This window comes from Heliconius melpomene, chromosome 7 (genome assembly GCF_056956725.1).
Source record: "Heliconius melpomene rosina isolate 202511_hmr_F chromosome 7, ASM5695672v1, whole genome shotgun sequence".
Lineage (NCBI taxonomy): Eukaryota > Metazoa > Arthropoda > Insecta > Lepidoptera > Nymphalidae > Heliconius > Heliconius melpomene.
Genome location: NC_140395.1, coordinates 1190446 through 1202957, shown reverse-complemented (window position 1 = coordinate 1202957; position 12512 = coordinate 1190446). Strand labels below are relative to the sequence as shown.

The window sequence follows — 12512 nt, the reverse complement described above, 5'->3', positions numbered from 1 at the left end:
GTTTGACTTAAATAAAAAAATCAAGAAGAAGACCTATCTCGATCTATCGATCGCATGGTGTACCATGCGCTCTAGTCATTCTCATTCAATTAATATGAAGATACATTAAGTAACTATTTAATGCATCGTCACATTAATTTAACCTACACCAAATTACTGAATTTGGAATTAGAATCAATAACATCATATTCTAATTGCATAATATTCTAAGCTATATATTTTTAGTCGAACTTAAAATAGAATTATCTACAACAACAAGGCGTAGAGTGTAATTTCAAAAAAAAAAACGAACATTTGTTCTTCACAAAGGAAACGGAAGCCCATTCCACCTAATCACCAGAAACATCTAATCCCTACGCAAATACAATCAAGTACCGCCAATCAAATACGAGCACAAATCAAAATCATCTTCAATTACTCTTAAGTATAAACAGCCGTTAAACTAATTAAGTCACGAGAAAATTTTAACCACGTGACGCGTCCAATTAAATGAACTAACAATATAATTACATCGATTAATGGGCACACGCATATTTCACGGTGCTTTAAATAAAGTCCAATTTGATCTGTACGAGTTACGCCCACCGAGCTCTCATTGGTTCATAGTTAATTATATCTGAGAGTTGCTGTCTTGAGAGCTATTTGCATCGTTTAACGATCTACATACAAAACATCACTTTAATACTAATCTTAAGAGTTGGTTTTCGTCTGATACCCTCTTAAGTGTGGCATACAAAATTGTCATCCACACAGACGCCCATTAGTCGATTTTCTATCTTCATTTCGACGGGAATCACTGCCAGATGCTTAATTTTCGACTCATTTTGAACTTTAACGTTGATAGATATAGGGATATCCCAAATTACCAAACAAATAATGTCTTTCAAACTCATTTAACATTTCGGGCGCAGTCTATACTGTATTTCAATTTGACAAAAACGCGTCGTTAGACCTGAGATTGGTTTAAATTATGTCAGTATTAAGTTGCAAAGAAAAAGCTTAAGGTGTTTGGATAAACTTTTAGTGTCGGTGTGGACGTTGTCTGGAGACACGTGAAATTTAGTTAGAAGTTAATATTATTTGAATAATCTTTTGTATTATTAGTGCTAGAATAGTTTTTGGAAAGTAATTATAAAATGAACCAAATGAAACCAGAATCTATGGAAGTGATAGATAATACTAAAACAGAAAAAGCAGAAAACAAATTAGCCTTCTCCATAGATAATTTATTGGCGAATAAATTTGTTAAAGAAGATGGTGCTAGAGCGTCTACTTCAGATGCTGAATATTATTGTATTTTTAATAAAGAACAAAATAATAATGATTCTGATGAAGATAAAGAGAGTACTGGGTCTGAGCAGTTGGACGTGGAAAGCTCAACGCTAGGAGATGTGCAAGAGTTTGAACACAAGACATCTGAATATCAATCAGGTAGGTACCTAATTATTATTAAGAAATCATAAAAAAATACTGATGGGTAGGTAAATATCTCGATATTATAAACAAATAATTGATTTTTTGCGACGATAATTCGACAATTGATAACAAAGGAAAATGAAGGGCATTCGTTTTTAAAAGCGTTTATTAAATAATTTTGTTACCGTTTTAACCACTGTATAATATTAACTACTTTGGTTCAGGTCTATATTGATTTTCACGCCGATTAATAATCCAAATCCAACTTACGTCTAATATCTTCAGGATTTTTTGTGTGAACTATTGAACGAATTGAATTATTTATTTATTTTCAATATCACTATAATATTCTAATCAATTAAAAAAAAAACATTAAAAAAGATTTTAAAATATTGTAGCGTAGTGTTAAAACTCTTCATTCTACACTGTCGAAAGACATGATTCAAGAAGATGTAAATTCACCAATCCCCATACTCTAAAGCTACTGTGACTAGAATAACGAAAAAATAATACACATTATGGAAAACTACAGAGTTATTCTTAAATATTATGAACTTCACGCTGTATTTCGCACTCAGCAGGGTAGCAATAAAAACAGATGAGTACTTAGTACGATATTAAATATTAACAACCAGTTGTAGGCAGAAAAGCAATACCTGGGACTTGCGACTCAAGTGCAAGCTTAAAGCGGGTAGTTTAAATGATAGTTGTTTTAGCAAACTTTAGAGTACTTTTGCCGCATTTGCAATTGCAAATGAATTTCTGGTTAACTAACATAAAAACGTGCTTACTTTAAAATTAAGATTTTTGTGGTACGTTTATAGTATGAGCTGGATTTGGCGGATATTTATTCCAAACAGACTGTAGCTGAATCTAAAATTGGGCAAGGCTGTTAATTATTCTATTGATCGTTTGTTTTTAGCTTTCTTTGTACTCTTGGTACTGAAAAACCTAACGTTTACGTATGTTTTCTTATAATTTATCATAGCCCCGAGGGTATTGACCGCTTCCTCGGAGTACTATGCAAGGTACAACAAGTGTTTAGCTGTTCCTACTGCATCCTTACTGACGTAGCAAGATTATTCAATGCCTTAACTCTTTTAATCTTACTAAATTAGTTTAATATCAGAGGGTTAATTGGAACTTTACCTTGTAAGTACTTATATTAGATTGAAGATTCAATGTAAAAAATATTTGCACTGTAGTTAAAGCCGTTTTCTTAAGGCGGGTTCAGCGTGATAGCGCTGAATGATGTTGCTTTATCATAACAAAAGCGATGCATATAACGCAAAATAATTTTATTTTATTATAAATATGTGAATATTGTAAGTCCTACAAAAAGTTACCGTCGCGTCGGCTCGAAATTCTGTTTTGCTGAGAAGTCATCAACATTCCGTACCTTTTACTTAGGCTTGTCCGGTTTTTTATTTGTACTTTCTAGCAAAGAAAGGCAGAGAATAGATTTTCTGTGTTCACTTCGTTCTTAGAAATTAGGGGACTCCATGGGCGTATCTATACGTACGAATTAATTAGTTTTTTTTTAATTTTTCACCTTTACTTGATGATACTAAAATTTGTAAATTTGTAAATTTGGGGAAGGCCTATGTCCAGCAGTCGACAAAAGATGGCTGTTGATGATGACGATGATGATGACTAAAATTTGTGACGTGGGCACAGACCACCCGGCACACCTTCTATTGCTACGCCCATGGGCGACTTCATTATTACACAACATCCTGTGATATAAATGATTATTTTAAACAAAATAAATAAAAATTCTGTAAAGTTTAATCATATTCAATACGGTTGTGTTTAATTACATTTTTGACTGACTTCTTTTAAACTATTATTTTCGGTTTCGTTGCGTAACATCATATCAGAGGTATAATCAGTCTCACACAGTATCTTGTGTAAAAAGTGGAATCTTCATATCGTAATTTATTATCAAATGCAAAAAGGTTGTATTTCGGATCAAAAAATTGAAAAAAGAAATAAAAAATATCAACAGCTTCTATAGACATAAATTCTCGAATAGGTAGGCTCTAAGTGATTGTTAAAAATTTAATGTTTGGCATACTCAAATAAAATAACTCAAAATCTTTTTTACAAAAGAATAAAAGTACATTAAGCAAAAAAGATACAGTACAAAAAAGGGTAAATAACGGATATAACATGTCTACTAGTAAAAATAGCTACAAACTTAAAAACTAAACGACTAAGATTTGTCTTTATGAATATAATATTACAAAATTAATCATTGAAACACAAGTTGTTATACGATGCTAAATAATTCATTTCAGATAAAAAAGCTGTAAAAAGTGACACTTTGCGCCTTCGCGGCCCATTGACGTTTACGCTATGCTTTTGAGACGCTATGTTTATTTTTGGCGCCAATTAAGTTTGAATTTCGAATTGATGGCGTGTTTTGTGACAGCGTTTTAATTAACAGATAATTTAGATATAATGGCAGACTGATAAATAAATGTTTTACGTTTGTGTAATAATACTATTTATCGAATTTCATAAAGGAAGAGGTTATCAACTTCGACTGTATATTTTTTGTATGTTTGTTCCACGATTGCTGCGGTAACTATAAATAGATTTACCGTTTGATTTGTCCTTTAATTATGATATTCACTTAGACGTACCCACCTAATTAAAGACGATTTTTTCTTTTTTTAATAAATTTTTATTTAGAAATATCCCAAAAAACTCGACGAACTACTCTATATAATTTATATACAATACTATAACGAATATTTACAATTTAAAATTCTTATATTGGCTATTATTTAAATAAGTAATCTATTGGTTTTTTTATATGTTTAATTGTATTAAATTACATAATTATATTTATTGGTAAAGCAGTTTACATAATTTGCTCAACAAAATATTTAAAATTATCCCACAAAACAATTACAACAGTGCGGAAGTATCCCCATTTGAGCGGACGAGGCGTATCGTCACCTAACAACTATTTTCAATAAACACCTCAGACTTAGAGTAATTAGTGGCAATATATCAACGGTTTGGACGCCATCCTGTGCGTTTCCCGTACTAATGAGTGCGCCAAAATAAATCGATTGGTTCAAAAGTTGGTTAATTTTTGGATGTTATAGCCAATATTGCATACTCTATGTCGTGTCACACTTTTCTTTTTAATTAAAAAATAAGAAATTTATTTTGTTTATGAAAAATAGTAATTTATTTTATTGCTGCTACTATTCCAACTATTATAACTATTATAGTCATATGTATTTAATTTTTTTTTCTCGTATTGCTAATAAAAAAAAACCCGGTGTTGATCTTCAGTGTCTCGAATCTTGTCGGGAAGATGTCAGAGATTATCATGTAATATTTGATATTAGATCTATCATTGAGGCAGTAGTGGCGCAGGGATACAAGCGTGGGGTCACACACGACTCTGGGTGTTCCATCTAAGATGTAATATTTTTATTTCCCCTTTTTAGTAGCTAGGCGCAGGGTTGATTTCCACCACTCAACATGCAATGGGCAACGAAGCATCCTAAAAATAAGTTCTCAAATTCTCTCTGTCTGCCCCGCAATGTACAGGTTACGACCTGCAGCCATTTTATTATTATTACTACATATGGTTTAAACCGTTGTGTCGCCTGTATAAAATCTCATCAATAATGCCTACTTTACGTGTTTATTAGATTTCAAAATTCATTAGATTATATTAATACCTACCGTATTTGGACATTTCCCAAATTCAGTTCAGTAGAAATGGAAGAAACGAGATGGTTGCGGAAAGACATAACCGTAGGCCTTAGCAGCATTGATGCGACGGCGATACGTCAGCACAGCTGCATGTTTGGCCGTACGCAGTGCAGTGTTAGTACCGACACAATAACGAAGATACTGGAGGCAGATAATGTAAAAAGTATGAGGACCCCCCGAAGGGCATGTATGAAGAGGTTGATGAAAGCCCTATGCCCTCGCGGACTCCATACTTAGTTATGGTCTCAGCGTGTATGGGCGGACATTCAAAACATACTTAAGGGATATAAAGCAACTTCAAATACGTTTGATCAAGTTTTTGGTTGGTAAAAAGATAAAAGAAAAATGTCGTGGAGAGTATGAAAAACTATTTTCAATTTGTGGAATTTTACCAGTAGACATTAAAGTAAACTATTTAATAAGCATAGAAAATTTTTATACTAATACATATAAGGAGACGATTGAGAATAAATATAATACTAGGAGGGTCGGGAAAAAAGAATTTTTTGAGCCAACTGCGGAAAATTATTTTGGAAATAGAACAACAAGGTGCATGGTACCCAAAATCTTTAATAATATAAATAGCCTTACATTGAATAAAAACGTTGCTAAACCAATTTTAAAGATAAAACTGAAAGATTTCTATCTTAAAGAATCAGACAAGGGCATAGAGTATTAATTTATTTTTTGTTTTTTTTTTGTTTGTATTACATATGGAATATATAGTTTAGGAATAGACGTAATATAGAATAGATAGAATATAGAATAGATAGTACAAAGATAGATATAACATAGAATAGATATAGTATAGGAATAGATATAATATATAAGATGTGTTAAGTTTATTAATGTTATTTATCTTTTATCTATTTTTTTGTTGTTTTTTTTTTTTTGTGTTATGTATGTATGGTTAAATTATAAGGGTTGGTATAGTAGTTTAAATTAATGTAGTAAAGTAAAGAGCGCTTCTTGCCTACAAACTCACGAGTTTGGCAAGAGATTTTGTATATATTAAGATTGTAAAATAAATAAATAAATAAATAAAAAAAAAAAAAAGTGGACGAGGCGAAAGAGGTGCGTAGAGACCGTAGCGTTTGGCGTTACTACCCCGCTAGGGATACAGCGTGAAGCTAGTTTTGTTTAGTTGGTTGGTATACGAATATTTTGTAATAAGTTATTGTGTTATCGCTTGTAATGCATTTTATGTATGTCATTGTGATATTGAACAGTTATCATTTTATTGCATAACTTTTTACAATTTGTAACTTTTATCTGTGGTAAATGTTAAAATAGCAATTACATTATTATTTTATGAAATTTATTTACTTAGGTTATTATATTTTACGTGTCATTTTTATTTTAATTGTTAGTTACCTAGCATCTATGATTATTACCTAAATATTAATGTCGTAGTGTGCATTGTCAGTAGTGTGCATATTAGTGTCGTATTGTGCATTGTGAACATTTCATGTTATGTACACACATAACATGAAATGTTCACAATGCACAAATCAGAAATCTCAAATTCCACCGATCTTCTGAGATATTGCGTGTAGAGTGACGGAATTCTTGGAAAATCTTGTTACTGGAGCGAGGAAACTAAAATAGTGAGAACCGAACCCACACCCGCCGTGTTTGACGCCGCGCATCCATGGCCTAATTATACAAAAAAATCAACTTATCAGCTACGACAGCTTTCCTCTAACTGCCTTTATTGAAACTAATTTACGACATGTACGACAATCGTTAAATAAATTACAACGAACAAGGATACAAGGGTTATATTTCATATCTAATGACTTAATGTGAACGTAAGATGTTTAAGTTCGTCACTGAAAAAACTTATCCGGTTGCTTTCAAGAGGGAACCTCGTGTTAACGGTCTCAATCTTCCGCAACCTTATAAGGTTGTGATCGACATACTTTCGATTATATAGTGTTAATTGTAATATTTTGTTTTTCTTTTAATATATTTATTAATTTAACTTTGACTAGCTAGTGTCAATTTGACAAGATACGCTATAGATTAAATAAAATACGTATTTAATATGTCAATGTTTTTAAATTACGCAGGTAATTTCTATTATTTTCCAATAAGTTAACTGATGAAATTTTAGTAGGTATTCAATATTGATTATTTTGCTTATAATTTGAAAGTAGGTATATAGGTGGCAGAGGTAATAATCAAATACGAAAAAATATAGGTTTAAGTATATGTACGGTAAACTTAAACCTTTATTATTTTGTATACTGTTTACCTATCGCAAGCTGATTGTTGTAATGGCAAAAATCGTTATTGCTGAAGATAATATCCATAAATATTCTAATAATAATTTCTTGCTATCAGGCCTAAAGTAATACTTTTATTGACATTTCTGTTATTTTCAACAATACAATGAATGGGATCCAAGCGTTCACTACATCGACTTCACTGTACTTACGTCTTACAATAAGTTCATTAAGATCTATAAATATCCCCATTTGAAACTACAAAACATGGCGGCGGCGGTCTCATAATTAAAAAGTTGTGTTAACATGGTAGGCCATTGAGCAAAGCGATTTTAATCTATTGTTCGTTAATTGATGGAATAATTATGTTACCATAGTTAGATTTAATTTTTAATCTAAACAGCGAAGTATATACTGAGTTTTCTTTGGAATAATATAATACCGATAAACCAATATTATTTTCTATAAAATATAAGTATTATATGCATTATGCAATAGGTACGTGTGAATAAGTAATGGTATGTAAACTTGTATGAAATTTAAACTTATGGGAGTGTAAATAAGCATACATTATTTCAAAACTAATCTATAGAATGCGCATAAATCCTATATAAATAAATAAATATAATCCTATATAAATAAATAAATATAAGTAAATAAAAAAATATTTTATTTGGATAAATAAATTAGCCACGACATACCTATATCTATTTTGATTGAATAAAAATCTATTACAAATAACGTTAAGATACCTAATACATTTTACATTAAATTATTTTTATTTTTTTGTCTATTAAATATTGAACAACAAATTTATAGACTATCTACGCTTTATGTAGCTCACGAACTTAAAGAATTAGTAAAGCAATTAATGTCAAAACATCATCAGCTGTCAACGGCTAATGTCTTTGTTTCGCGCCATTATTACACTCAGACGACGACAACAGATGAAAAATATTTTTAAAAAAGTAAATTGTAATTTATGTATACGTTCGGTGTTATTTAATTTATTAATTTCGATTTTATTTTTGATACATCATCTTTTAGAGTTATCTATTTATAAAATAAAATAAATCAGGTTCGCGCTGTATTCCTCCTAGATACTCAGTTTCCCATTTTCCACTAAATCCTGGAGGCATTGCGAATTGGGCGGCAAAACTTAACGCCGCGTTCTGCTTTCAGACTAGAGCGAAGAATTGAAAATATAAATTTAAATAAATATTTCCTTTCCTCGAGTGAGGATCGAACCCACAACTAATTAAGTTTACAGTCACACACTTGTGTCCCTGCGCCACGGCTGGCTTCTCTGGTCATTTATTTATGACATAAAAAAAATTAATCATAATTTTTATTTTTAGCTTTTATGTATTTAATTCAAATTTGTGTATAAATTATATATTAAAATAAAAAGATATATGTACCGAACAAAAAATTTTCTTAATAAATTAATAAAATTTACGCCTATTAAAAAAATTATAGACAATATATGTTACGTTTTTATAAAAAAAGTTAGCATATCAATGACTATTTACACATAAATCAATACAATCGTGTAGAACTAGCGTTAAATAATTTTACAGCTTTTTAATGAGCTCCGACCACTTACTGAATTTCACGCGACATTCTCTTTTATCTTTTTTTCGTCGGTGAATAATTACCGGGGGAAGAGATATAACAAGAGTCGGGAGGCGTAAAGATTTATCTTTTCGTAACAAATTTAGAAAATGAGACATCAGAGCGCAGTTAGTGGCTACGTATTATTTTATTTTGTGAAATGGAACGCAATTTAAACGGCTAATTTCCAAGATACGTATATAGCTGTTTATAAATAAATGACTTTAATCGGCCGATAATTAATTTTTTTATTGTATGTTGAAGTAGCTGTCAATTAAGTTTGTGTTGTTTTTATGCCTATTTAACTTTTAACCACATTTCACAAAACAGTCTTTGCTTACACTACACTCAATGATAATATGTATATTAAAATATTTTTTTTTTCATTTTGCAACTTATTATATTATTAGTCTTTAGGAAAATATTCCTTTAAAAAAATTATGGTACAGTAATTTAAAATAATTAATAACGTACAGAATACGAAAAATTGTTATACAGACGTCACTTTCATTGTTGACAGATGATAAATAAATTAACGCGCTTTTTTTATCTGTTTATTTGTTAATCTTTTATAAAAAAAATGTTTTCCGACGATAAATTCATTTGAGAGTTTCAAATAAAATTTTAAGTGGCAATTGGCGAGGAACTTGTCAGATATATTGCATGAATAAATATCTTTGTTTATTCACGACAAATTTATCCAATACTAACTATATTATGCAGTTGTACTAGGTTCAATTCTGTCGTAATTAATAATAAAAATCTATCTAGATAGATGGCTCATCCTATCGAAGTTTAGTTAACATTTAATCGAAATGTTGACACATGATTTTTTATCGTATAGCGCAATACTGAAATAACTTTTCTGTAGGAACTTCCATCCTTGTGCCATAAAATTGTTGAATAGCCTACCCGTTTACTGGTCAACACGACATATTATGTAGGTGTTGACATAAATATGTACCTTCAAAATTTACTTCAAAATACGCGTCCACCTCCACTTTAAAGGCCAGAGACGCACCTTTATCATCAGGTGACGTGTACACTCGTTTACCTTGTCTTTTCCATTTTCCATAAAAAAATGTGAACGTGAAGACATTTCTCGAGTTGGAGCTTAAATTATTTGTACATGTACAACAACTGTGACTTTTAACACATGTTAAAAGTCGTTAATATTTCCCTACAGTGATCGATTGTTTGATGAATATAAGCGTTACAAAAAGTATGCTTTCACGATTCACCTAGTTTCGTAGAGTTTCATAAATGAGACGCGCGTCCCGAAATATAGTAATGGCGATAATATTTTTATGCCACGAATGACACTTTTTCCGCCTTTTTCGTTACTATGTCGCTGAATTTTCAATAATATTTACGCTTACACTTTAAAACTCATTACAATTAAACTTGCTTGCGACAATTAATAAACTACATTTTTTTCAAACTTTTAATTTCATTCATGTCATAAGCACATGTGCACCGCATAATTTTTTTATGCAGATGCATTGAAAAAGTCAAATAGAGATGCGAATGCCGATGTTAAAAGAGACAAAAATATTGTTATTTCGGGTGCGCATGCGAATATACTACACGAAATGTGATAAAATTTTAAGTGATAATCATTTTAATTGTTCTATATAGAATATTTCAAATATTTTCGTTTTGCAGGGTCATGTTCTCGAGGGAAGCGGGCGCGGACTGCATTTAGTGCCCAACAAATAAAGAGCTTGGAGGCGGAGTTTGAAAAGAATAGATATTTGTCTGTCGCCGCTAGAGGGCGGTTGGCGAGGCAGCTGAGGCTAACTGAAACGCAGGTACTTCGAAATCCTAGTATTAGTTATTGGTATGTTACCAAAAAATAACCAGAGCGTGAAAATGAAAATATTTAATATTTTATTTCCTCAAGTGAGAATCAAACCCATAACCTGCCGCGTTTACAGTCACACGTGCCCTTATACCACGACTGACCTCGAATGTTAAATAAATTTAAATGAGTCATGAAATACTCTTTACTATTAGAGTCCAGTCGTGGCGCAGGGGCACAAAATGTGACTGTAAACGCGACTGGTTATGGGTTCAATCCCCTCTCGAGGAAATGAAATACTTATTTAAATTTATATTTATATTTCGACGAGGCAAAGCGCGGCGTTGAGTTCCGCCACTCAACGAATTCAAATCTCAATCCGGCGGAAAGTGGAGAACGGGTTGTCTTAGTACTAGGTTCCCTCTGCCAACCCTGCTGTGTGCGGGGTACAGCATGAAGCTGATTTGATTTATTTTAAATTAATAAATTATTATTACAATTATATGTAGGTGGAGTACAAGGCTTTCATTTAATAATATTCTTTCCGTCAAGGTGATGATACCGTAAATAAAATCAGATAAATAGAAAAGTCATGTTCAAATTATAATCAAAATATTTTTTTTTGTAGATTAAAATTTGGTTTCAAAATCGTCGCACCAAATGGAAACGGAAATACACGAACGACGTCGAGATACTCGCACAGCAATATTACAACAGCTTGGGCATTATAACGCCACGACCTATGTTTGTTGGTGATAGATTATGGATATTCAACTATCCGAATCGTCTCCAACCCACGCAACAGCAACAATGGGCCAAATCTTTAAACAATATCGCCAGTGTACAACAAAATACTGTTTTAGATCGAAATTTGTTTAGAAATCTGCCAAAACCTGACATGCCGTTTTTATTACCACCGCAGTATCCGAACGAGCGTGTGCTTTTAAATATGGAACGGAATTTGACAAATGCTAAAGTTCCCGCGCAAAATCGTTTAGTATCTGTGCCGAGGGAGGTCTACAGCAACATGGCGACGGCTCAACGAAGTCTAGATTTATACAAAAATAATATATTAAATAGCCCCGGACAAGAATCTAACGTGGATCATTTGAGAAGATTGGAAGAGAATTTCAGTATTTGATATTATTTTGTATTTGTTTTCATTTGCAATAAATATTACCTATTTAATATTAAACTTGGTTTCAATGTGTCACCTTTTATATTATCTATGTCTTTCAAGGAATGTTTTCAAATTATTTAGTTGGTGAAGACATTTTATATATTACCTACTCGTTAAATGAACGCATTTTTATTTCTTTTGCAAAGAGAATTATTGTTAAGCCTTAACCCTTACAGGGCCATGAGCGTAATAGTGGTCATGCAATCATTTTAACTATTTGGACGTATTCATGAATCACAGAACACATTTACTCATGTCATGAATAATATAAATGAATTAAGATTTAATATATGGAATTTGAAATTTCACACCCTAAATCTACCTACATAAACTATAGTAATTTGATTAATACCCTTTTTGTTTCTTGATATTTAAGTATCATATCCTTCATTTCAACATCCAGTGCCTTGGTCATCATTCGGTATCAATAGCCTTTGATTACTTTCGCCAAGCTGTAAATTGTCTTATATTACCCATCAAATTATATCGAATTCGTCTTCTTGTGATAATATTTAGTATTTTTTTTTAAATA

The 12512-nt window shown here is 31.5% G+C and overlaps 1 protein-coding gene across 1 annotated transcript; it reads left to right on the top strand.

Annotated features, from left to right (window-relative positions):
* The first annotated feature begins 795 nt into the window (after positions 1-795).
* lms (lateral muscles scarcer) lies at positions 796-11989 on the top strand. The gene is made up of 3 exons (XM_085188590.1): positions 796-1431; positions 10665-10810; positions 11429-11989. Exons 1-3 carry the CDS (start codon positions 1137-1139, stop codon positions 11939-11941), a joined length of 954 nt encoding a protein of 317 aa, XP_085044716.1. The 5' UTR covers positions 796-1136; the 3' UTR covers positions 11942-11989.
* The last annotated feature ends 523 nt before the right edge of the window (positions 11990-12512 follow it).

Bases quoted from the DNA above. Each gene is read 5' to 3' on its own strand.
- lms (XM_085188590.1), top strand. From the start codon at position 1,137: ATGAACCAAATGAAACCAGAATCTATGGAAGTGATAGATAATACTAAA. The intron at 1,432-10,664 runs GTAGGTACCTAA...TTCGTTTTGCAG, and splicing joins GACATCTGAATATCAATCAG to GGTCATGTTCTCGAGGGAAG. The intron at 10,811-11,428 runs GTACTTCGAAAT...TTTTTTTTGTAG, and splicing joins TGAGGCTAACTGAAACGCAG to ATTAAAATTTGGTTTCAAAA.